This window comes from Natrix helvetica (assembly GCF_964273705.1).
Source record: "Natrix helvetica genome assembly, chromosome: 7".
In the NCBI taxonomy this organism is placed as follows: domain Eukaryota; kingdom Metazoa; phylum Chordata; class Lepidosauria; order Squamata; family Natricidae; genus Natrix; species Natrix helvetica.
In genome coordinates this window covers 7,782,267-7,809,307 of record NC_138558.1, presented here as the reverse complement: position 1 = coordinate 7,809,307, position 27,041 = coordinate 7,782,267, and the positions used below count along the sequence as shown (strand labels likewise).

At 46.0% G+C, this 27,041-nt stretch overlaps 2 protein-coding genes across 2 annotated transcripts in view; one reads left to right on the top strand and one right to left on the bottom strand.

Annotated features, from left to right (window-relative positions):
• Positions 1 to 497: 497 nt before the first annotated feature.
• GRSF1 (G-rich RNA sequence binding factor 1) lies at positions 498 to 16,382 on the bottom strand. The gene is made up of 10 exons (XM_081960418.1): positions 15,998 to 16,382; positions 8,277 to 8,430; positions 6,241 to 6,396; positions 5,978 to 6,121; positions 4,891 to 5,026; positions 4,461 to 4,639; positions 2,911 to 3,032; positions 2,080 to 2,215; positions 1,502 to 1,588; positions 498 to 670 (listed from the first exon to the last, which is right to left on the bottom strand). The coding sequence occupies exons 1-9, from the start codon at positions 16,289 to 16,291 to the stop codon at positions 1,539 to 1,541; spliced, it is 1,371 nt and encodes a 456-aa protein (XP_081816544.1). The 5' UTR covers positions 16,292 to 16,382; the 3' UTR covers positions 498 to 670; positions 1,502 to 1,538.
• A 9,267-nt stretch (positions 16,383 to 25,649) lies between these two features.
• The window catches only part of MOB1B (MOB kinase activator 1B), a 42,016-nt gene continuing 40,624 nt past the window's right edge, over positions 25,650 to 27,041 (top strand). Inside the window, exon 1 of the mRNA XM_081959597.1 lies at positions 25,650 to 25,818. Within this exon, the coding sequence (XP_081815723.1) occupies positions 25,805 to 25,818 (14 nt within the window). The 5' untranslated portion in view covers positions 25,650 to 25,804. The remainder of the gene's footprint in view (positions 25,819 to 27,041) is intronic.

The following is a 27,041-nucleotide window of genomic DNA, read 5'->3' as shown; positions in this document are numbered from 1 at the left end:
AAAACTGGCGGCCCACGGACCAGATGCGTCACGCACAGGCCACACCCACCCCAGCTCTGCGAATGGGAAAAACGTCGCAAAACATCCCATGACGGTAATGTGACACGGCACATTTGATACCTGTAGTATGGTATGGTTGCAGCCATATGGTGTCTAGTCAGCATTTCCTCCAAGTTCCTATCTCAAAGCCCTCATACTAGGTTTCACACACACATTATTCATATCCTCAGAAGTGCCATGGCTGAGCAGGTACGTGGCTACCATTTCCCTCCATCCCTCCCTCTCCCTCTCTCCCTCCCTCTCTCTCTCTCTCTCTCTCTCTGCTGGAGGAGGACAGGACCCACTCACTACTTAATGATCGAGCTGGCTTTGTGAGCCAGATGTTCTGAAAGGAAAGGCGATTTCCATCTGTGATGGTCAGAATGGACAACCCAAAAGCTGCTTCGGAGTCTCTCCGCTGGGTTCCCAACCAACCAGGAAATGTACTGTGGCAAAAATTTAAGTAGAGTTCAACTTTAATGTTGCTTTACGTTAAACAAGAGCCTGCACAACCGTTTTGTAAGGATTTCAGACACAGCCGCTGGAGTTTCTTTGAATGGCAATTCGGGAGCGAACGGGGATAGTAGTCCAGCTCTGGGAACGTGCAGAGATGAGAAGCATCTTAGCTTATCTGTTGAGAAAGAGAACAGAAGGAAATAAACAGAGAGGAACCCTGGCCTATTTCCCTACCTTAGGGTAGGGAAGTCAAGGATGCCAGTCAAATGACATTCATGAAGGAGTTATCAAGCAATCTCTGAGGATTCTGGGATACAGATGTTGCTTGGTGTATCTTTCCTGTTCTTTGTGCGAATTGATAAAAGTATAGGTAGGCCCCAACTTATGACCATTAAGCCCAAAATTGTTCTGACTGAGGCTTCCCAAGAGCATGAAGCAAACTCCTTGTCCCAACAAAAACCCCGTTTTATTAATTTCCTGTGAATTCTGCTCATTCACATCCAGCAAAGTCTTTCAAGGGAGGATTTACAGTCACAGACCTTCTCTGGCTTGGAGAGCTGACAGGCCGATCTCTGCAAAACTTGGCAAGGAGTCTCGGGGAGTCACGAACCAATTAAGCGAACTAATTGACTCCTGCAAACTCCACTCCCTTTCGCTCCTCTTTTATTTCCTCTGGGAGGGGCCATTCATCATCCACCTGTGGCCTTACTCCCAAGTCGACCCCTGTTCTTTAGCTGTTCCCTTCGTCTGGCAACTCTGTGCATGCGCACACTGGAAACAGGCTCCAGCTGTTCCTCTGCCTCACTGATGTCTGACTCCGAAGGCAGCTGATAACTGGCATACGACAATGGCCCCCTCTCTGCCTCCAACCCAGAGCCCTCTGCCTTTGGCTCCTCCAAAAGGTATCCAAATGGGCTGATTTGACAAAAACCCCAACTGCCTCCAAATTCAGACATTCCTTAACAAGCCACGCATCCCTTTGCCACAAATTTGCCAATGAACTCACCTAAACTTTGGGAATTGTACCCCTATTGTAGGCCGCTCTATTTTCTGCTTGGTGATGAATTCAGAAATAATTCAATATAACTATGCTCTGCAAAATAAAAGAGTATTAAACGTCAGGCAGCACAAAGACTCAGGACCATTTTGTAAGGCTGCAGCAAGAGAGGATTTATTCAAGCCAACATACAACATACATGAAGTGAATCTGGCTTCCTTATTGGCTCTGCTTGCCGGGTGATCACTTGACTATAGAACCCTGCCACTGCCATAAATGTTATGTCATTGCCAAGCATCCAAATTTTGATCCTGGAGCAATCTCTACCAGCCATATGTTATGACTACCACTTGCCTTTAGGAAACCCATCTTTCTGACGTTGGCTTATTCTAAAGCAGGGGTGTCCAAACTTGGGAACTTTAAGACTTATGGACTTCAACTCCCAGAATTCTGGGAGTTGAAGTCCACAAGTCTTAAAAGTTCCCAAGTTTGGACACCCCTGTTCTAAAGTCTACAGCGCTGCCCACAAGTGCTTTTCGAACCACATCAACCTGTGGGGGGAAAAAAAAATCAGAAAAGGTACTTACGGACTTTAAAGTTGTTCTTGGCCATGGCCGCAACTGCGTCTGTGTGCGTTTCGAAGTGTACATCGGCTTCTCCGGTTGCATGACCACATGAATTATATTCCATTGTGATCCTCACGGGCTTCAAGGGAGCAAAAAACTGAAAAGGGGGAAAAAAAGAGAACAAAAACCAGGAGGGAGAAAAATCAGATTTGATGATTGATCTGATTATTAAATGTCAACACTTTAGAAGAGAAGAGGAAATAGAAGCTGATGCACATGCAACATACTTCTAGGTTTATAACTGAGACTGATAGTCCTTGAGTTACGATCACAGTTGAGCCCAACATTTCCATCGCTAAGCAAGACAGCTGTTAATTGACCCATTTTACGACCTACCTGGCTACAGTTGTTAAGGGAATCACTGCAGTTGTTAAGTCAGGATCACGGTTATAAAGTGAATCTGGGCATGGACTCTGCTTGTCGGAAAGTTGCAAAAAGGGATCATGTGATCCATGGGTGGGATTCAAATGTTTTTACTACCGGTTCTGTGGGCGTGGCTTGGTAGGCGTGGCAGGGGAAGGATACTGCAAAATCCCCATTCCCTCCTGATCAGCTGGGACTCAGGAGGCAGAGAATAGATGTGGGCGGGGCCAGCCAGAGGTGGTATTTACCGGTTCTCCAAACTACTCAAAATTTCCGCTACCGGTTCTCCAGAACTGGTCAGAACCTGCTGAATATCTCTTCTGATGTGACCCCAGGACACCACGACTGAAGCCAGGCCTTCCTCCACCCACAGTAGCTCAAGGATGTTTGAAGCAGCATTACCCCCCCCTTCCCGCCCCCCCAACATACCTGGATGATATCTTGCGCTGTGGCTTGAAAAGGCATTCCTCTCAGGTGGACAAAGTAAGGGGCGGAGAAGCTTCCCGATTCAGCCGCCTCCGGAGGCTTTTCAAATACTTGGTTATAAGCCTCTGTGGAAACAAGAAAAGCAGAACAAATATTCACAAATTATATTTTGGTGCCATTCGTTTTTTTTTTAAAAAACTTCCATATATATATATATACATATTAAGATAATGATATGATCGAGGATGTCCAGAGATGGGAGACAAAAATGGTGGAAGGTCTGAAGGGGTATCAGGAGAGATTGGAGGAACTCAATACACTCGGAAGGACAGAAGTGGCACGCAAAACCATGTCGCCCGGCACACGCAGCCTTACTGGTTTGTCTTCCGGATTTCTGGTATGCGACGATCAGCTGTTCTTCACACACACAGCAGTGCCGAAAACCAGTGTGTGTCCTGGCCAGCTGATTGCCAGGGGCGCACAAGCACCAGAATCCAGAAGTTCAGCTTGTCCAGAGTGCAATCCCTTTGTGCACGCGGCAGTGGGAAAAAACGGCTTGCGCATGCGTGCCAGCCAGTTGATTGTCGGGAGCAGCACATGCAAGCTAGAACTTGGAAGTTCAGCTTTTCCGGAGCGTGGCCCTGACAAGCGCACGCAATGTTTCTGCGTGACTGCCTTCTAGATGTTTCCGCGTAGTGGCTTCTAGAACAGCGATGGCGAACCTTCGTCATCGCTCTTCTAGAAGGCAATGTTTTCCATATTAAGCCATAATCAAGAACACAGGAGAGAAGAAGTTCAAAAGCAAGGATAGAAAACATGACTTCATAAAAAAGAGCAGTGAAAACTTGGAACCAACTTCCCGGTAAAGTAGTAGGCTCATTATCAGTAACTGAGTTTAAACATGTTTAAACACGTTTGGGATAAACACACGTCTATCATCCGACAAAAATTAAAATAGAGGACAAATGAAGATGCTAAAATGTCCTGGGACTTTGGAGTTCAAGCAGACAGGCCCCTCCCACATAATACGCCAGACTTAACAATGATCAGTAAGAAAGACCAAAAAGTCTGGATAGAAGAGAAGAGAAAGAATTGGAAATGATAACAAAATATAAAGACCTGCAAACAGAAGTAAACTACTATGGCAAAAGAAAAGAAATAGTAACAGGTGCCTTGGGTGCAATCCCAAAACAAGTGGAGCATCCCTCGAGCACCACTGGCATTGACACATTCACCATCAGTCAATTGCAAAAGGCAGCTTTACTAAGAACAGCTCACAACCTGTGGTGATATCTGTAACACCATCAAACTTCCACATCTGCCTATCCCAGATCCTCGGGAAGTGTTTGATAGGTGCACAAAAATGGCCCAAGTCTGAACATCTGACTGTGCGATAAACCATAAATAAGCAAAGAAATAAAATGACACCCCGCACCCCCCCCCCCAAAAAAAAGGGCAGGCTTGATGGACCACTGGATCTTTTTCCCGCCGCCCTTTTTGAAAAAATGATTCTGGGAAGCTGACTTGAAAAAGAAACCATGACGCTCGCTCACCGCTTCTAGTTTCATTTTCATACACCGGACTGGGCTTCGAGACCTCGCTCAACTCGCTTTCTTCAAAAATGTTTTCAGAACAGGGTTTTGGCACCGTAGACGATATCATCTTCTTATATCGGAAAAAGTCATTATGTGTTCGAATTGCACTTTTCTGGCTCGGGAATATTTCTATGTAGCTGGAAAGTTTTGGAAGAGAAAGTGTTAGGCCACAATTATTATCAAAGCAGCTTTTTTTTTAAAGATACAAAAGCGCAGTTCAAACATCAAAACTTTTAGTATGCAGCACAAACACACACACAATCCTAAAAATACACTGCCCACCCAACTCCTATTAAAAATAAAACCCAAAACTATTTGCCCCGTGGGCAAGCACTCATTCCCTCTTAAAAGTGCCCCCCCCCCCGGCCCATTTCCATGATTTCCCTACCGGTGTCCAATTTCTTCCTTATGCTTCAACAAAGCTTTATTAGCCATTTCCGGTGTGGCGAACTGCACAAACGCCTCTCCCGTTTTCCTCCTCCCGTCGTGGTCAAAGACGAATACTATGTCCTGCACGGTCAAACCTGAAAGAGAAGACATTTTGCAACAGGTCAACAGAATCGCCCTGGTACCCCGAAAGCGTGTCTTGCAATTTCTGGGTAAGAGAAATGAAATGTGCAGACCAGTGGTGAAATTCAATATTTTTTCTTGCCAAAAGTTTTTTTTTATTTTTTAACATACATATACTATAATCCAACGTATACCATTACATTTCAACAAACATTTTTTGAATATTCAATAATATATCAATTCCTCTTGCCATTAAACCTCTTCAATTTTTATTTGTTCTTCTGCTTTCCATACACCATATTATCATCTATTTCATCTTCAATTCTTCTCCTCTCCCTCTCTCCTCCTCCCTACCTCCTTTCTTCCCTCTTCCCCCCCTCTCTTCTCTACTTTCCTTGCTCTCTCCCTCTCCTCTCCTCTCTTTTCACGCCTTCCCACTCTGCTACTCTTTCCTTCCCTTCTACTTCCCTCTCTCCTGTCTCCTTTCCTTCTCTTTATCTCCCTTCCAGTCTCTTTTTTACGTGGTGTATTTCCGGCTTTTAGCAAACCCCATTTAATATTAGTGGCATTAAAAATTATTTTCCATATTGCTAGTTTTTCTTTTAAAGGTATACCTTTATACAAATTCCATTTGTTTCCTCTCCCCCCCCCCCCACCTCTTTTTTGGATGCAGTGCAAGATGGATTCAAATTCAATTTTTTTTACTACCAGTTCTGTGGGTGTGGCTTGGTGGGTGTAGCAGGGGAAGGATACTGCAAAATCTCCATTCCCACCCCACTATGGGTCCAGCCAGAGGTGGCATTTGCCAGTTCTCCGAACTACTCAAAATTTCCACTACCGGTTTTCCAGAACCTGTCAGAACCTGCTGAATTTCACCTCTTAAATCATCCAAAGGCAACTCTATGATCCAATGCGCATACATAGACAGACAGACAAGAGGGAATTGAGGCTCCAGGCCACGTCACCTGAAAAGAACTCAGTTACATCTACTTCCGTGCAACGGTAGGGCAAGCCTCGCAGTCGTACCACCCCGTCGTTGTTTACGGGCGCTGAACGGAACTTCAGGCTCCTCATCAGGGTATCAACGTCCTTATTACGTATTTCAAAAACTGTTGGGAAGAGAAGTCCCCCCCCAAAAAAGAGAGAAAAGGAAAGGAAAGGAAAATTGGTGAATTTATTTAGAAATGGATAGGCAAAGGGTTTTGGGGATCGCTTCGAAAAGAAGTACCTTCCACATAGCGCTGGCCCAGGTATTTCCGGTGTTTGTTCAAGGCATTCATCACATCGTGCTCCGATTCAAGCTCAACGATCGCATCTCCTCTGCGCTTGCCATCGCGGTACAGGAGGAAATGGATGCCTTCCACACCGTTTCGGATCTTGCTCCCTAGAAAGTTAGCAAATTTATCGATGACGAGACACCTTTCTTCCCCTCACCCCCCCCCCTTCCCACCAGACAAGATGCATAAACTGGTTCTGCATTCCAGCCCTAGTTTCAAAACTTCTTCAATCTCATCAATATCTCAAGAGCCATCTTGGTCTAGTGCAGGGGTGTCCAAACTTGAGAACTTTAAGACTTGTGGACTTCAACTCCCAGAATTACCCTGGGGAATTCTAGGAGTTGAAGTCCACAAGTCTTAAAGTTCTCAAGTTTGGACACCCCTGGTCTAGTGCAGGGGTCAGCAATGAGCCACAAAGGCCCTAACCGGAAGCCCCCTGTTCAATTCTGGATCTAACCAGAAGTCCGGTTTTCCCCCACCCTCACAGAGTCTCCTAGCACGGCATCCTTTTTCCTCTGCCAATCGGAAGTTCAGTCCCCACCACCACCACCATAGAGTCTCCTCCTAGAGCGGCATCCTTTTTCTTCTACCTGTCCTAACCGAACGCCCTATCAATTGCGCAGCCGACCGGTGACAGGGAGCCGCAGAAGAGGGGTGAAAGAGCCACATGCGGCTCCAGAGCTGCAGGTTGCCGACCCCTGGTCTAGTGGTTAAGGCACCAGGGCTAGATACCAAAAGACTCCGAGTTCTAATCCTACTCATGAATGCCAGCTGGATGACTTTAATGAGAAGGTGTGTTGGAATATTAACTGGCCTGTTAATTTTATCTAATTTTTAAAATGTTTTTAAATGTTATTGTCATATTAATTGGGTTTGTTTCTTTGGATATTTATCTAATTTCCTTTCAACTTTTGTGATATGTGTTTTTTAATGTTGTACGCCGCCCTGAGTCCTTTGGGAGAAGGGTGGCACATAAATCCAATAAAACAAACAAACAAACAAACAAACAAACAAACAAACAAACTGCCTTGAGTTATTTATAAAAATAACAAAGATGGAATATAAATAAATTATTGTAGGATAATTTTAGTCAAAACATGCTGTTTTTCCCTTTAAAATGTAGGTATGAGTCTAGCATAAGCACGCTAGTACATTTATTTTAGGTGATTATTTTCGGTCTCCCAAATTCAACCTTCGCTAGAGCTGCAAAATATTTTGAAGAATACTTTCTATATATTGTCCCCCTCTGCTTGCAACTGTAGTTTCTTTTAATAACATGTCCCTTTAATCTTGGCTGTGGCCTTGGTTTTTTTCCCAAGGCGCTGCCTTCTTCAGCTGTAGTTACTCTATAATTGTTGGGAAACTCCCAGACAGACAGTGAGGAGGAGTCAAGTAGGGAAATAGCCTTGAGTCCTTGCATAGATCCCTCTTAAGTTCCATTAAGCCTTATCTGATTGTTCCCAAGGCAAGCAGCCAGGAGAAACTTGTAAGATAGGCAGAACACAATAAAGTACCTGACTTGGACCTTGGACATGAGTGGATCTGGTTGCTTACACCTGACAATAACCCAGGGATTCCCTGGTGGTCCCCTTCCAAGTACTAATCAGGTCCAATGCTGCTTAACTTTCCATGGCCAGCCCCAAAACGGCCATCAGCTGAGCTGCTGTGGCGCAGTGGTTAGAGTGCAGTACTGCAGGCTATTTCTGCTGACTGCCAGCTGCCTGCAATTTGGCAGTTCAAATCTCAAGGTTGTCACTCATCCTTCCGAGGTGGGTAAAATGAGGACCCAAAATTGTTGGGGGCAATAGGCTGACTCTGTAAACCACTTAGAGAAGGCTGTAAAGTCTTAGTGCTATTGCTATCAGCTGCGACTGATATACCCTGAACGTCACAAAATATACCTGAAGTGTAACACAGTATGTTTTATGCCCAAGAGGTGGTGGCCTTCAATGGCTGCCCACTGGGTTAATTAGGGCAATGAAGTTACCTGAAAAAAAGTTGAGAACATCTTCCTCACTGCAGTCGTATGGCAGGCCTTGGGCCCGAATCAGATGCACTTCCCTCTGCCCTTCTGCTTCTTCCGCAGAAAGTTCGTATTCTGGGGGAAAGTGATATCCCTCTTGATAAGATGACTCGGGATCCTGAAGAGAGAGGCAGGAATTTTTTAAAAATCTTGTAACTGTATTTTGGGAACTGGCGAGATGGTAACAGTTCCTTTGGAAGCTGCAGAAGCCAAAAAGTAATGAAGTGTTAATATTACATTTTTTTTAGAAAGGCTCAAAACCTTGAGGAATTTCACAGGAGTTCAATATTCTCACACAACCTCTTGAAAACCTCAGGGATATCAAAAGGACAGGTTCTACTGCCTTTCTTGTAATAGGATTATTATTAGCAGTCAATTAATCACAAAGACACACAATGAATTCCATTCAGCCCTATGATATTGGCCACTACTGCTGCACATGAATCCCTAAGTATGTTACAACATATGAGAAACGCAAATCTTTTTTTTTTAAACAAATTTTTATTGGTTTTTTGATGTTTTACATAGGGAAAAGGTAAGGGAAAGGTTACAAATTTTGGCAGCTGCGAAATGCGGTAGGTGCACCCCCCCCCCTCCAAACTCATACTATACATTTGCATAAAATTCAATATTAAGTAGTAACATATAGTCAGTGTGATAGATTCAATTGGTAATTTCGATCAGTTTGTGTCAGGTGAATTTTCTTACTCATTTATGTGATCTGAGCTTTCTTGATGTCGCCCCATCTCCCCCCGCTGGCAGGGCTTCGGCCCCTCCCGTGTCTTGTATGTCTGTTGAGGGGTCTTCTGGTTTTTCTAGGAGTAGTTTGTTTTTCTCCATAAAGGCCTGCGCCTCTATGGGTGTATTAATTCTAACTCTTGTCTCCTCCCAGAATATTAACATACCTTCAGGCATCAACCATCTAAACCACACCCCCTTCTGGTATAATTTATTCGCCAATTGCGAATAATGTTTTCTTTTTTCCCTTACTTTCTTGGGGATCTGTTTCAGAATGGTTATCTCCTTATCTTTGTATGTCAAGGCTTGCCCCCTTTGTGCATTCAGGATTTCATCTCTTGTGCTTTTCCTAAGAAATTTAATGTGTACCTCCCTGGGAACATTGTGTGTTCTAGCGTAAGCTGAGTTCACTCTATAAGCCAGGTCTATTTCCCACCCCATCTGTTGTTTCTCCTTCTGAATAGACTTAGCCAAAATGTTTGTCATGATGTCCCTTATATTTTCATCATCTGTCTCCATCACATTTTGAAATCTAAGATAAAAAGACATTCTCTCAAACTCTATTTTCATTTGTTGGGTGTCAAGTTCTTTGTTTCCCTTCTGCATCCCCTCTATCCCTTCCCTCATCTCAGCCGCCCCACCCTACAGGAGATCCAGTCTCTGTGAGTTCTTATAAATTTTATCCTGGTTCTCTTTAATTTCTTCTTTCATCTCCTTCAATTGTCTCTTTATTTCCTCTTGTCCCTGCAGAAGTTGCTGAAACATTTGATGAAACTCCAGCTCCGTAGATTTAGGTTGCTTTAAGGCTGTTATCGTTGATTGTGTACTAGGACTGGAGGTTGCAGATGTCGGGGCAGAGGCAGCAAAGCCTGGCTTTCCAGGGGGTGGTCTTTTAGATGATGACATTGTTTATAAAGCAAAGAGTCCAGTCAGTATAAAGAAGGATCAGTCAGGAGGGTAGAACAGCCAGGAGAGTCCAAGAGACAGAAGATTCAGGCAGAAGAGAGCTTTTGTTTCCACTGGCCCTGGCAATAGAGCCAAATTTCACTCCAGGGAGTTCAAAAAACAGCAGTCCACAATAGATTTATCTGAGTAGCACGGAGACAAAGACCGGAAGCCTGAAGTTTTAAAGGTGGAGTCAAATTTCACATTTCATAAAGACAACGGAAGTGTGCCATCTTGCCCTGCCAGCTTTGGGTTTAGAGGCAACAAATAAAGTTTTCAAAGTTCAAAAGCTCAAAGTTTCCAAAGCTTCCAGATCTTCATTATATTATAAGTTTAAGTCCAAAAATCCACTTAGTAAGGGTGTGACATCATTGGTTTGGCTCTCCCCCTCCTCCTTCCCTTGGGGCTGAGAGCACGCTTGTTTCCAGCCGCTTGTCCGAGGGGGGGGGAAATCCCCCTCCCTCCAGCCGCGCCTCTCCAAGTCAAGCCGAAAAGTAAAGTTAACACAACTGACAAGTTTTAAAGTTAGTGATGGGAATGGAGGAAGTCTACGCCTCACCGCACCGCCGCCGCTTCCTTCAGCTTTCTTTATCTCCGCACGGCATCACAGCGAAGATGCCGGAGCGCCTCCCCATCGTGCTCCCCGGTGCCTGGAGCGAGGCGGGGGACCTCCCGGCCGCTGCCGATCCAGGGATCCCCCGCGGTGCCGCCCCTTCAGCAGGATGCCTCTACGGGGCGTCCTGTGCCCCCCAAGGAGTGGGAAGCCCACCGGGGGAGCAGGGGGCGAGCAAGACTTGCTCGTCACCGTCGGCCGCCGGAACCGGAAGTCGAGAAACGCAAATCTTGAGGCACAGGCAGAAGCCTAAGGATGGGTGCTAAATAGCAGGAAAAGTTTACTCTGGAGAAGTAAAACCAGTTCCATAATATTTTACAGCAACCTCAGTTTAAGCAAGCGATGAGTTTAATGGACTGTCCAGGATCTATTTGTTTAAACGGTGTATCTGGCTATTTTCATATGGCCTTGAGAAACAGGTCTTCAGTACTACAGCGATAATCTGCAACTTACAGGAAAGTATACTTAGGATCAAGATAAAAAGAGTTGGGACAAACTTTGCCAACCTAGTACACTATAGAGCAGGGGTGTCAAACTCAAGGACTGCAGGCTGAATCCGGACCACAGGGTGCTTAGATTTGGCCCACGGGCCCACCCTGGAAACAGCAAAGGACCAGCCCTCAGTGCCTCTCCCGCGAAAATGGAGCTCGGGGAGGCCATGTGCGGCGCGCCAAAGCTCCATTTTCAGCCTTTTGCAGTCCTCTGCTAGCGATCTCCATTTTCACTGGCAGAGGGCTGCAGGAGGCTGTCGTGGCCGAAAACGGAGCCTCGATGAGTGACATCGATCTGGCCATGCCCTTCCAGAGGTCAAACAACCCTAACGCGGCCCTCAATGAAATTGAGTTTGAAGGAAGAGAGAGGCCAGGAAGAGAGAGGGAACAGAGGGGAGGAGAAGAGTAGGAGAGAGAGAGAGAGGAGTGGAGAGAGGAGAAGGAGAGAGGAAGGGGAAATAGAGGAATGGTAGAGGGCAGAAAGGGGGTAGGGAGGAGGCGGCAGGATGGCAGTGGATAGGGTGTAATATGGTGGACGGAAAGCAGAAGAGCAAATGATAGTTGCTGAGGGTTGATGGGAATAGGAACTGATATAATGTTGGCTAACACAAAATAGTGCTGGTTAATGATGTAATGGTTACTTGTATGAAAATTTTAAAAAAAACTTTTCTAAAAAAAATGAAATCGAGTTTGACACCGCTGGTATAGAGGATTTATACTTCCAGAGCTGTCGGTTAGGAATTCCAAGAGGTTTAGTGTAACTCACTGGAACGTTACCATGAAGCTGGAGAAATACTAATTGGAAGGAAGTTTCTCACGAATAAAGGCCAGTTTCTATTTGAGCCATTTACATAATTGGCAATGCACCTAAAGGAACATTATGTCTGCGCATACCGTATTGCAGATCCGATTGGAAGAGGTATTTCAGAACCCACCGGAGGGCAAAATGCAGTACCCATTTGTGACTCATTGAAAGAGCTACATCTATTTCCAGAACTCCCACCTTGGAAACAGACAAGAACAAGACACTTAATGAGATACCAACATGTGCCGAGGCTTTTCTTTACAATCAAATCTGCAACACCGCACAACTCCAATGACGCCATTTGGGGGCATTCATCTTAGATGTGAGCAATCTGATCGGCTCTCAAAATCAGGCTTTTTTTTAATTTGCCTTTCCTGCTACATACAGAACTCCTGCTGTCAGTGATCCTAAACATTACCCAGATAGGTCACACGTTGCATGTCTCTACACAGAAGAGAATTGAATTATGAACCTTAATACATGTGTATGTATACATTTGTGTATGTATATACCTAACACACACACACATATACAGTACTCTGGAATAGAATAGAATAACAGAGTTGGAAGGGACCTTGGAGGTCTTCTAGTCCAATCTTCTGCCTAGGCAGGAAACCCTATTTCATTTCAGACAAATGGCTATCCAACATCTTCTTAAAGACTTCCAGTGTTGGGGCATTCACAACTTCTGGAGGCAACTTCTGTTCCACTGGTTAATTGTTCTCACTTTCAGGAAATTTATCCTCAGTTCTAAGTTGCTTCTCTCCTTGATTAGTTTCCACCCATTGCTTCTGGTCCTGCTCTCAGGTGCCTTGGAGAATAGTTTGATTCCCAGAAGAGTAAATTGTCACCCTGCCAAGTGCTTCTCAGGATGACCCAGAGAGAAAAACAAATATGGCCTGTCCCAAAATTCCAAACTCCTTTGTATGTCAATAATGTAGGATTGTATTAGGCACCTTAGTGCACCTGTGTGTGTGTGCATGTGTATGTCTGTATTCACACATTCCAGAACGGAATCAACAGTATTTAGGAATAGTAGGTTGTAACTCTGCCAATGCTTCTAAAGATGATCCAGAGAGAGAAAGGAGAGGCAGATCCTAAATTTCAAAATCCTTTTATGTGTCAATAATGTAGAATTGTATCATGCACCTTAATGCACCGGTATATGCGCACCCATATATGTATGGGTGTGCATATATGCATACACACACACAAAAAAAAGTCAATGGTATTCAGGAATGATGCTTCTCGATGACCGAGAGAGAAAAACAAAAGACAGGCCCTAAAATTATTTTGTGTGCCAATAATGCAGATTGTATTATGCACCTTAATACTCCTGTATGTTTGTGTGTATATATCAGTGATAGGTTGCAGACGGTACCCCCTGGTACGGGCATATCTGAGCCTCCGGTGCTCTAAGCACCATATCCGGTGTTCTGGAGGGCCCAACCCGCCTGCCCGTGCTCCTTAACTGTCTTTCAACCCTTTCGCGCTTCCGCGCATGGCACATACAGCGCCTGCGCAATGCTCCGCCGAGCAGCTGGAGCATCGCGGAGGCTTGCAGAGTCATCACTGGATGGTAAGACGCATGTGTGCGTTGCGTTGCATGTTCATGTGGAGGACACCAGGCCCCGTTGCAACCGGGATCCGGAACCCACCATTGGTATATATATGTGGTCGTGTGTATGTGGGTGTACACAAATCAACAGTATTCAGAAATACTAGATTGTCACCCTGCCAAGATGACCCAGAGAGAGAAACCAGAGGCAGGTCCCAGGACTCCATAGTTCTGTTTTAAGCTACAGCAACAGGTTTCCTGAAGGCCTCAAGGGAATTTGAATTACCCACTCTGCCACAAGTTGCCTAAGTCGGCTGGGGTGGGGGTGGGGAGACAAAAAAAGGGCTACAAAGCCTGGAAAGCCCCCTCAAAGCTGGAGGGAGAACCGGAAAGGTGCCAGGATTTCCAGAAGCATTGCAAGAAGTGGGGCTGGAAAGGGTTTTTTTTTTTTTTGGCGCTCTCAAATTATTCTGCAAAGAGATTGCTAATTGCCCAGAGGTCCTAATTCCCCAAACCCCCACCCCCACCCCTAGCAGAATCAGCCCAAGGACAAAAGGGATCTGCTCAGCCATGCGAGGGCCACGTGCTTCTTGGAACAAGGATACATATGTTGAAATAATAGGAAACACGCACTTTGGAGCTGGAGTTTTAACTTTTGGCAGGGGTTAGCTCTGCAAGCTTATTTCAATCCAGTTTCTGAAAGTTTCCTTACCAGGCTAGGTAACATCATCAGTGGGATTTTCTTATCCCAGTCCTGTTCAGTTTATAAATTAGGCATTTATCAAATAAGAACAGGACAAGAAAATAGACATTTATCAGATAAGGAGAATAGGACAAGAAAATAGACATTTATAAAATAAGAACAGGACAATAAAATGATCATTTATAAGGTGGTAAGAATAGATAAAAACTCAGCAGCATTTTTTTGTGTAGCTGTTGATAAAAATAGGATCGCCGACATTTGATGGCGGATATGGCAGAAGAAGAAGAGATATAAAGTAAGGCGAATCGGACAAGAAAATGGATATTTATAAGGTAGTAAGACTAGGACAGTAGTAATTTATAAGGTAAGGAGAAGAGGAAAAAATAGTAATTTATAAGGAAAATAGAACAAGAAAATGGCTATTTATAAGGTAAGGAGGACAAGAAAATAGTCATTTATAAAGTAAGGAAAATAGGACAATATAATATTTATAAGGTAAGTAGTATAGGACAAGTAAATGGGATATTTATAAGGTAAGGAGAATAGGACAAGAAAATAGATATTTAGAAGGTAAGGTGAATATGGCAATAAAATGGGATATTTATAAGGGAAGCAGAATTCGACAAGAAAATAGACATTTATAAGGTAAGGGAAGAATAGGATAAGCAAATAGACATTTATAAGGAGAATAGGACAAGCAAATAGTCATTTATACGGTAAGCAGAATAGGACAAGAAAATAGACATTTATCAGATAAGGAGGATAGGACAAGAAAATCATTTATAAAATAAGAACAGGACAAGAAAATGATCATTTATAAGGTAAGGGAAGAATAAGACAAGAAAATAAACATTTATAAGGTAAGGAGAATAGGCCAAAAATAGACATTTATAAGGTAAGGGAAGAATAAGACAAGCAAATAGACATTTATAAGGTAAGGAGAATAGGACAAAAATAGACATTTATAAGGTAAGGGAAGAATAAGACAAGAAAATAGACATTTATAAGGTAAGGAGAATAGGACAAGCAAATAGACATTTATAAGGTAAGGAGAATAGGACAAAAATAGACATTTATAAGGGAAGGGAAGAATAAGACAAGAAAATAAACATTTATATAGTAAGGGAAGAATAGGACAAGCAAGTAGACATTTATAAGGTAAGGAGAATAGGCCAAAAAAATAGACATTTATAAGGTAAGGAGAATAGGCCAAAAAAATAGACATTTATAAGGTAAGGGAAGAATAGGATAAGAAAATAGACATTTATAAGGTAAGGAGAATAGGCCAAAAAATAGGCATTTATAAGGTAAGGAGAATAGGCCAAAAAAATAGACATTTATAAGGTAAGGGAAGAATAGGATAAGAAAATAGACATTTATAAGGTAAGGGAAGAATAGGATAAGAAAATAGACATTTATAAGGGAAGGGAAGAATAGGATAAGAAAATAGACATTTATAAGGTAAGGAGGGACAGGACAAGATAACCCAACTGATGACGTTACATCCTCCGGTAACGAAACGTCCAGAGAAACGAAACTGAAACAAGCAACTGGGGAGCAAAGCCGGCGCCCCCCCCCCAAAAAGGGAGACGCCGTGTTGCCAGCCTTTTTCCTTTCACAGAAGAGGGGGAAGAGGAAGAGTCCGAATCAATAGAAGATAAGGGGGGGGCAATGTCCCTCATGACCTTCAACCCGGATCGGCGGTCTGCTGGAGGCCGGAGGATGAGGGGCTTTGTAGTCCAAGGCACCAACGCGGTGCGAGGGGGTTGCAAAGGAGGAGGGAGGGGGAAGAGAGAGACGGTTTGCCCCCCCTCCCCCCCTCCGAGGCCTACCTGGCTGTAGCATCGGCCCGCGAGAGGCGGGGTGAGCAAGGACCCCCGCCAAGTGCCGAAGCCGGGCACCGGCCCGGCCGTGCTGGCGACCCCGCGGCTCTGCGTGGCTGCCCCGAGCAAGAGCAGGAGGCGTCGGCGGCCCCAAAGGCCGAAAGCGCCGGAAGCCGGCGACGAAGAGGTAGGCCGCAGCGGCGGCGGCGGCAGGCAAGCCGCGGCGCCGGTGTGGCGGCAGGCGCTGTAATGACAGCCGCAGCCGCGGAGCAGCGCGCCCAGCACCCAGCGAGTCCCGGCCATGGGAGAGCGAGGCTTCGTCGACGTCGTGGCAACCAGCCGCCCGGCCGAGCTAGGCCTTCCGGCGCAACGCGCACGCGCCGGGGCCTTCCGCCGGGGGGGGGGAAAGAGAGAGAGAGAGAGAAAAGAGACGAAGGGTTGCGCAGGCGCGGTTGGATGCGGAGTACCCGTCCTCCCCTAGCACGTGGGCTCAGGTGGCTAGTCAGTGCGCCTGCGCGGAAAACATCAATGGCCGCCGACCTAAAAAAAAAAAAAACTCGGTCAAATCTCTTGGAAGGTGTGACGTAGAAGGCCTTGAAGCCTTCCCCAGTAAAGATTCCAGACCAGAGGTCTTCAAACTTGGCCACTTTAAGACTTGTGGACTTCAACTCCCCGAATTCTCTGCTGGCTGGAGAATTCTGGGAGTTGAAGTCCACAAGTCTTAAAGTGGCCATGCTTGGGGACCCTTGCTCTAAACTGATGACGTGTTTAACTCTGCCTTCCCACCTCTGTCTGCAATTCTCCTACAAATGTAAACTAAATGAATTACAAGGGAGCCCTGCTCCAGATGGTTCAATGTTTTCCAAACTTGGCAACTTTTAAGAACGTGTAGATTTTGACTCCTATAGAATTCCCTAGCCGCACTTTTGAGTTGAAGCCTTTACATCTTAAGTTGCAGAAATGGAAAGAGAGGCCTGGATTTTACAGCAGTCACCAACTGGGGGTCCGTGAGAAAAAAATTGGTGGGCCACAGAAAAGTGACGTGCATGTTTTATATTGCACTAAATGCTATTTATCTTTTTTTTTAAATCATATCAGCGGTCTGCGGGATTTAAAATTATGAATTTAGTGGTCCCTGAAGTCCGAAAGGTTGGTGACTCCTGGTTTAGTATTCTGCATGAACCAGGCGAACTATGGTGTACGAGTTACAAACACAACTGAGCCCAAAATTTTATGTTGCTAAGCAAATCAATTGAGTTTTGCCTCATTTTACAACCTTCCTTGCCAGAGTTGCTAAGTGAATCAGTGCAGTTTTTGGAAGTGGGTGTGTGAAGTCCCTGACAATGCTTCGAGCTCTAAGCACATAGCGCTTCTAAGGAGTATCCTGAATAACAGGACTATAATCTTCCTATAATCTCCGTTGTCCTCACCATTCTCTGTAGGGACCTTCTAACTGAGGCGCTGCTGCCACCTGACCTGGAAAAGGTGAACATCCTGTTGATCATGAGTATTTTTTTCCAAAGGTTCTTGTACATTCTCAGAAGAATGAAAAACTGTTGGTGACCTTCTACCGCTGCACCATAGAGAGTATTTTAACTTACTGCACCTGCGTATGGTTTGCCAATTGCACAGTGGCAGATAGGACAGCGCTCCAGAGGGTCAACGTCATTGCCCAGAGGATCATTGGTTGCCCCCTCCCCTCTTTGGAAGAGCTTTATAGCTCCCGCTGCTTTAAGGGAATTCAAAACATCCTTAAAGATCCATCTCATCCTGGGCACCCTTTTTTTTTAACTATTACTGTTAGATATTAACATATATCGGGATAAGTCTTCCCTCTGGTCCGCTCCTACAGCGGGAAACAGGTATTCCTCTGATTGGTCGAGGGGCGTGCCCACTTCCTATAAAAGGGGAACCCTCCGACCTCAGAGTAAGCTGGATCACTATTACTCCTAATAAAGAGCTGTTAAGTCACTTCGTGTCCGCAGTCTGTCTCTCGTTGCCCAGATCTAACATTGGCGACGAAGGTGGGATTGAGAGACAGATAGGACGAAGAACGCTACCTCCAGAATCTCCGGATTTGATCCAGCCCAGGAATTCGGCAGAAATTCCGACAGCCATCTCAGATCACCGCAGCGCAGCAAATTCAAACAGAGAAGATGGCGATGCATGCTCCCCCCGCTCCTTTCGACCCAGAAAACGACGAATGGGAAGCCTTCATGATTCGTTTCGAGTGTTTCCTCGAAGCGAACGAATACACGGGGATCACCGATGCGAGGAAGAAAAACATCTTCCTCGGCTACTGCGGAAAAGAAGTCTTCAATACGGCCAGAGACCTCACCGCGCCTACTCCAATACAAGCAGTATCGTGGACAACGTTGCAACAGACTCTGCAAACCCATTACGCGCCAAAACCTTCCCGCCATGTCTGCCGCAAGGAATTCAACATGAGGACTCAGAAGGCGGGAGAATCCGTTAATCAATATGTTGCAGCCCTACGAAAAGCAGCAGCTCACTGCGAATACAGGGATCTGGAAGAACACATCTTAGAGCGGCTCATCTGTGGGATAAGAGACATTTCGTTGCAAAAGAAGCTGTTGGCCAACCCGAGTTTAACCCTACAGACAGCGTTAAACGAAGCAAGAGCGTCAGAATCAGCGGAGAAGTCATCGGTGACCATACAACGAGGGGCCAGCGTAAACCAGCCAGCACCGAGGCAAACCAGAGTTCACTACGAGGACACAAGCCCCGACTACGAGAATCCCGAGTTCGAGGACAGTCACCTAATGCAGAGCAGTCACGTGAGGCCTGGGGGGAGACCCGGATCCCGTTTGCCGCCCTGCGCAAGCTGCGGAGGGAATCACCCCAGGTCTACTTGCAGGTTCAGGAACGTTGTTTGTTCGCATTGCAACAAACTTGGGCACATCGCACGAGTGTGCCGAGCGGAGTCCCTGCCTCACGGCAGCCACCCATGTACCGCCAACAGAAGCCCAACCCAGGGGCTTGGCGAAATCAAAAAGGGCGCCCAGAGAGAAATCCACAAGTGTTTACCCAGAGAGAAAATTTCCAAAGAGCTGAACGAGCGTATTCCCAGAGAGACTACTCACAAGGAAGTGAGCGAGCGTATCCCCAGAGAGAATACACACGGAGAGCTGAAAGAGCGTTCTATCAAGACGCTCAACAAGAGTATTTTCAGGATGTTGACGATGAGATAGAGTTGACCCAGAGAGAGGAGTTGCGAACGTATCTCACCACGATACATCAGGTCCGCCCTAAGCGGCCCAAAAGGCTGAAAGTCACAGTCCTCTTGGAGGGCTCACCCTGCGAGCTAGAAGTTGACACAGGATCAACCCTGACGATCATTTCATGGGCATCCATGAAACAGGCTATCCCTAGCCTCAGAAAGAGCCAACTGCGTGCTCCAGACGTCCTGCTACGAGACTACCAGGGGAACCAAGTCCCCATCGTGGGCCAAGGCACATTCCGCATCCGTTTCAAGGACATCGAAGCCCAGCTGCCCGTGACCATCGCCAGCGCGCCATTGCAGAACCTTCTGGGGCTTGATTGGTTTGAAGCCCTGGGATTAGAAGTCACCGGAATCAACGCCGTGAGAAACAGCAGCGCTGAAAAGATTTTTAAGGAGTTCGAGGATGTGTTCAGCCCCGGTCTTGGTAAGTATGTGGGCAAACCAATATCATTTAATTTAGACCCAAATGTGGCGCCAATCCGACTTAAACCGAGACGAGTGCCTTTTGCACTCCGCCCAAAAATAGATAAGGAGATAGATAAGTTAGTGGAACAAGGGATCCTTGAGCCGGTAGATCACGCGCGCTGGGAAACACCTATCGTGACCCCAGTCAAACCAGACGGATCAGTCCGCGTCTGCGCGGACTATAAGTGCACAATTAATGTCGCGCTACAACAGAGCGCATATCCTGTGCCTGTAGTACAGCACTTATTGCACTCGTTGGGGCCAGGAAAGATATTTGCAAAGTTAGACATGGCACAAGCTTACCAGCAACTGCCAGTGGATAGCGCCACAGCGGAGGCCCAAACTATAGTGACGCATAGAGGAGCATTCAAATGCAACCGGCTACAATTTGGCGTAAGCATTGCCCTAGGATTTTTCCAGAGCGTCATGGAACGGCTTTTGCAAGGGATACCAGGAGTCGTCCCCTATTTTGACGACATCTTGGTGTCCGCTGCAAATGAGGAGCAATTAAACAAAAGAGTCAGATCTGTTTTGGCCAGAATCAGAGAAAAGGGTCTCCGCCTTAAAAAAGAAAAATGCCAAATTAACGTGCCTAGTGTAGAATTCCTGGGTTATAGAATCGATGGTCAGGGAATACACCCCACTTCAAAGAAAATTAAGGCGATCCAGGACGCCCCCACACCACGGAATCAGACCGAGTTGCAGGCCTTCCTCGGATTACTTAACTTCTACAGCGTTTTTCTGAGACAGAAGGCGACCGTTGCTGAGCCTCTACACCGTCTACTCCAGAGGAACGCACCATGGAAATGGGGACGAGCCGAAGCTGCAGCTTTCGCCGGGGTAAAGCGCCTGCTCACCGCTGACTCACTACTTGTTCAATACAGTCAGACTCTACCGCTAGTATTGACCTGCGACGCATCGCCTTTTGGAGTTGGAGCAGTCCTCAGCCACAGGATGCCCGACGGAAAAGAAGCACCCATTGCTTTCTACTCCAGAACTCTTTCATCGGCCGAAAGGAACTACAGCCAAATGGACAGAGAAGCACTGGCTGCCGTAGCGGGTGTAAAACGTTTCCATGAATACCTCTACGGCCGCGATTTTGAACTGATCACAGATCACAAACCGCTGTTGGGACTTTTGGCGGGAAACCGCCCCACTCCGGTCTCCCTTTCTCCACGCATGACCAGGTGGACTGTTTTCCTGGCTGCGTACTCCTACAAGTTAATTCATCGACCGGGCTCCACTCTAGGACACGCAGACGCGCTCAGCCGTTGCCCATTACCAGACATTTTGCCAGACCCCACTCCAGAAGTACCGGTATTGCTCATTGACTGTTTGGATTCGGGACCGGTTTCTTCCTACGATGTTGCAAGGTTCTCCTCTAAAGACAGTTTAATAAAGCAAGTGCAAACTTGGGTATGGAGGGGGTGGCCGAAGGGAAATGTGGACCCGGAATTCAAAATGTTTTGGTCGAAACGGGACGAACTCTCAGTATTACAGGGATGTTTGTTGTGGGGGGATCGAGTTGTTATTCCTTATGCTCTACGAAAAAATGTATTAGATGCTTTGCATATGGGTCACCCGGGGATCGTAAGAATGAAAGCGTTAGCGAGAAGTTACGTGTGGTGGCCAAACATGGACAAAGAAATAGAGGAGTGGGTGGCCACTTGCGACCCATGTCAGGAGTCGAGACCAGCACCCCCGGAAGCGCCCGCCACAGAATGGGAGAAACCCAAGGCACCCTGGTCACGTATACACATTGATTTTGCAGGGCCATTCCAGGGTCAAACCTTCCTCATAGTTGTAGATGCTTATTCTAAATGGCTAGATGTAGTCTTAATGACGTCAACCACGGCAGAGGCAGTCATAAAGGTTCTTCGGCGGCTCTTCGCCACCCATGGTCTACCAGATCTTTTAGTATCCGATAACGGGCCCCAATTCACGGCCATGCAGTTTGAAACATTTTTAGCGGGTTTGGGGATCAGGCATGCCCTCATCGCGCCATTCCATCCAGCATCCAACGGTCAGGCAGAGAGAATGGTGCGATTCGCGAAAGAGGCCCTCGCTAGGATGGGTCCAGGTGATTGGCAAATACGCATTGACCATTACCTCCTCATTCAACACATTACCCCGAGCACAACGACGGGTAGGAGCCCCGCTGAACTACTCATGGGTCGCCGCCTACGGTCTCACCTGGACCGGCTCCACCCGAATTACTCTGCCACGGCTCCCCCAGACTCTACAAGTAAGGTCCGGTCTTTCAGAGTAGGGGACTCAGTATATGCTCACAACTACACAGGGGGGACATTGTGGATGCCAGCAAGGGTCATTGGCATCACGGGTCCTCGATCGTATTTGTTGGAGCTAGAAGATGGGCGGAATTGGAAAAGGCACATCGATCAACTTCGAGGTCGCCTTACACACTCCAACATCAGGGATGAAGGCGAAAGCTTCCTGTCTACAGAGAGCCAACCGCAGGAAAACTCCATCGCAGGGAACAACGACACCGGCGAGCTAAGCGTAGAACAGGACAACACGCACGCAGCTGAAGAACCCCCAGTCAACGCAGCCGAACTAGCTCCTGAATGCCCAAGCAACGAAAGCGAAAGACCTCCAGAACGGAAAAAAGGAAATGCACCCGATCCTGCAACTACTTCGAACCAACATGCACCCGATCCTGCAAACACTTCAACCCAACCTGAACTACGACGTTCCGCCCGAGCAAGACAAACACCCACCTACCTAAAGGACTATGTCACCTACCGTAACGTCCCATCTAGGAGGGGAGGGGTGTTAGATATTAACATATATCGGGATAAGTCTTCCCTCTGGTCCGCTCCTACAGCGGGAAACAGGTATTCCTCTGATTGGTCGAGGGGCGTGCCCACTCCCTATAAAAGGGGAACCCTCCGACCTCAGAGTAAGCTGGATCACTATTACTCCTAATAAAGAGCTGTTAAGTCACTTCGTGTCCGCAGTCTGTCTCTCGTTGCCCAGATCTAACAATTACCATCTGGCAGATGGTACAGGACAATAAAAACAAGGACAAAGAGGCTGTAAAACAGCTTCTCTCCCAGGGCAGCAACTATATTGTATTCTACGGTATAGTGCAAAATTAATGCAATGTCAGGTTTTCAATTCAATTGTATAGAATGCTAAGGACGTGTGTTTGTGTTTTATTTTTATAGTTATAATGTACACTGATGATGGCATTTAATTTCATTGTACGAGGTGCAATGACAATAAAGTAAACTAAAGTAGCACATGAGTCTGAGGAAGGGCAGTGGACCATTGGTTCTGGATTCTTAGCAGTGACAAGAGAGCATCACCTGTGGTTGTCCACAACGAACCCCCCCCCCCTTTTGGGTTGGCCATGAGGAACATCTAAAGCAAGCCAACCATCTGACCATGAGGATTATGATTTATTTCCTTGTATCTCACCTTTATTATTTTTACAAATAATTTGAGGCAACAAACCAGGGATGGGTTCCTGCCATTTCTAACCTCTTCTATAGAAGAGGTTCCACAAATCTACAGTGCCTTTTAGAACTGGTTCCAGCTCCCTCCCCCCCTCGCCTCCCCCATCCGCACATCATCAAGATGAAGAGTGAGAGGAGGAATTCTGGGAGTTAAAGTCCACAAGTCTTAAAGCTGTCAAGTTTGAACACCCCTGGGGTTTTTTTTCTAAAGGGTTAGGGGTGTAAGGGTCTTGTAACTTGACAGCTTTAAGACTTGCACACTTTGATGCCAGAGTTCCTGAGCCAACATGACTGGAGGAGGAATTCTGGGAGTTGAAGTCCACAAGTCTTAAAACTGTCAAGTTTGAACACCCCTGGGGGTTTTTTTTCCTAAAGGGTTAGGAGTGCAAGGGTCTTGTAACTTGACAGCTTTAAGACTTGCGTGCTTCAAATGCCAGAGTTTCTGAGCCAACATTTTGGTTGCTAAGCAAGAGCGTTGTTAAGTGAGTTTCACCACATTTTACAAGTTGGCCATGCCTACCCAGTCACATGGTCGGCAAGCCACTCCCACCCAGTCACATGGCAGGCAAGCCACTCCCACAAAGCAGGCCACACCTACAGAAGAGGTTCTAAAAAATTTTGAAACCCACCACTGCAGCAAACATATCCAACATGCCTTCCTCTTATTTTCCCCACAATACTATGAGATGAGTTGGACCCATACAGTGGGAGGCCACTGATGAAACATGGTATCATCACACAAATGCTGTGTACTCAAGTACATAGTGAAATTGCACCATGTGGATGTCACTGGGGATTGCTGTGGACATGACTACATAAAAAGCAATGACCTCTCAAAAGGTCATAATGTTTAGTTTATTATTTATTGATTTATTAAGAAAATTTATATGGCTGCTTGACTCATGACTTCAGGCAGCTTATAGAGGTAAAACCCAAATACGAAGTCCAAAGAACATCTATCACGCAAACCACCTGAGCAATTCTTCTAGGTGTTGAAAAGTTGGTCTAATGATTAAGGCACCATGAAAGTCAGCGGGGTGACTCTAGGCCAGTGTTTCTCAACCTTGGCGACTTGAAGTCCTGTGGATTTCAACTCCCAGAATCCCCTGGCTGGGGGCTTCAAGTTACCAAGGTTGAGAAACACTGCTCTAGGCCAATCCCTAAGTTCTAGTCCCACCTTAGGCATGTCCTGAGAGCTGGCTGAGGGACTTTGGCCCAGTCCCTCTTTCTCAGCCCAGCCCACCTCACAGGGTTGTTGTTGTGAGGAGAAAAATAGGAAGGAGTACAATGTACGTTCACCATATTTATTTATAAAAATAAATTTATATTTATGTCATTTATAAAAATAAAGGCAGGAGATGACAGAGGGATATACATATAGATAAGACAGACAGACAGACAGGTTGATAGGTAGATGGTAGATGATGATGATGATGATAGAGAAAGATAGAGATGATAGATAATAGATGAATGACAGAGGTAGGTAGCTAAGTAGCTAGATAAGATGGATAGATAATAGACAAGTAAATAGATTGATGGTCAATAATGATGATAAAGATAGAGATGATACATAGGTAAATGATAGAGGTAGGTAGGTAGATGATACATATTGATGGTAGATGATGATAGATGGATAGATGGATGAATAGCTAAAAAGATAGAGATGATGGATGGTAAAGGTTGATAGGTAGATAATGATAAATTAGATAGATAGATGATAGATAGAGAGAGAGATAAATAGAGGTAAATTGGTAGATGGTCAATAATGATAAAGATAGAGATGATAGATAACAGATAGATAAACGTTAGGTAGGTAGGTAGGTAGGTAGGTAGATAGGTAGGTAGGTAGATAGATATAGATATAGATAGAAGATAATGATGAATTGATGGATGAATAGATAAAAAGAGATGATAGATGGATGTTAGAGGTTGATAGGGGTAGATAATGATAAGATAGATACATGGATGGGTGGATAGATAAGAGAGGTATAGGTAGATGGTCAATAATGAAGATAGAGATGATAGATAATAGATAAATAATAGATAGATGATAGATAGCCGGTAGATAATGATGGATGAATGGATAAAAAGATAGAGATGATAGATGGATAATAGAGGTTGATAGGTTGGTAGATAATGATAAGATGGATGGATAGATAGATAATAGAGGCAAATAGGTAGATGGTCGATAATGAGAGAGGGGGAGATATCATAGATGATAGACAGATGTAAATAGATAAGTAGATAGATAATGATACTAGGAGAGAGATGGCTGGCAGGTAGGCACCTGTTGAATAGCACCTGCAGCCAGGAAGGCCCGAGAGGCCCAGAGGAACTAAAAAAGGGGGGGATCCTCCATCGGCCGCAATGCAGGCATCCCGTCCTCCAGGCGCCTCGGACTACAACTCCCATCGTGCCCACCTTTGCCTGCCTGGTTAGGGCGGGAGCTGGCGGGCCCTAGCCCTGCCAGGGGAGGCGCGACTAGCAGAGGCGGCTCCGGACGGCGGAGGCCCGCCCGCCTTCCCTCCTCCGCCTCCTCTTCCTCCTCCTCCTCTTTCACCCGCCGCGGCCGCCTGCCATTGGGAGCCGCGCCGAGGCAGCCGCTCTTGCTCCGCCGCCGCCGCCATCATGAGCTTCTTGTTGTAAGTGCCCGAGACGCGTCCGGCGATGGAATCGCCTCCGGCTCCCTCGGCCTCTCCGGCGGGGAACAACCGCCAGCCTGGCCGGGCCTCGGCCTCGGGTGGAAGGCAGCCCGACGAGCCTCTCCCGTGGCCGAGGAAGGCGGGAGGGTTCGTGGGCAGAACCGGCCGGAGAGCTCGGTGGGGCCGCCGGCGAGGCTCTTCTCGGCCCGTTTGGGGCTCTTTCCCCCCCGACTGGGCTTCTCTGGGTTGCCTCGGCCCGGTTCTCCCTCCGCTTCCTTCTTTCCTTCTTTCTCTAAATTTCTCTTTTTCTCTCTTTTTCTTTCCTTCATTTCTTCTTTCTTTCTCTAAATTTCTTTCCTACCTTCCTTCTCTACATTTCCCTTTTTCTCTTTCTTTCATCTTCTTCCTTTCTCTAAATTTCTTTTCTTTCTTTCTCTAAATTTCCCCTTTTCTCTTTTTCTTTCCTTCATTTCTTATTTCTTTCTCTTCCTTCCTACCTTCCTTCTCTACATTTTCCTTTTTCTTTCATCTTCTTCCTTTCTCTAAATTTCTTTCCCTCCCTCCCTTCCTTCTCTAAATTTCCCCTTTTCTCTCTTTTTCTTTCCTTCATTTCTTCCTTCTCTAAATTTATTTTCCTTCCTTCTCTAAATTTCCCCTTTTCTCTTCTTTCTTTCTTTAAATTTCTTTCATCTTCTTTCTTTCTCTAAATTTCTTTCGCTTCCTTCCTTCTCTAAATTTCCCCTTTTCTCTCTTTTTCTTTCTTTCTTTTCTTTTTCTAAATTTTCTTTCCTTCCTTCCTTCCTTCCTTCCTTCCTTCCTTCCTTCCTTCCTTCCTTCCTTCCTTTCTTCCTTCCTCCTTTCAAGGCCGGCTGCTTCTTCCTGTTCAGCTCCTGGAGGGGGAAAAGTGCTTTTTATAAAACATGTATTATTTATTTGGGGGTGGGGGGGGGGGAGAAGAAGGAAGTGGGGTCCCTTTGGCTGGCCTTTCTCTCCCCTCCCCCAGTGAATGGACCACTATTGAGGGGGCTAGGATATTGGGGATGGGACTCTCCTGAGTGGGAGGGGATTCAGAGACCCCTACGTGGGGAAAGAGGGTTGGGGGATGGATGAAGTGCCTCCCCCCCCCATGTGTGCTTTGAAAAAGTTTAAAGTTTTTTTTTATTTCCTAGCAAACCACTCCAGTAAAATTTGGGTGGGTGGGGGCTAGTAGATCATCTTGTTGG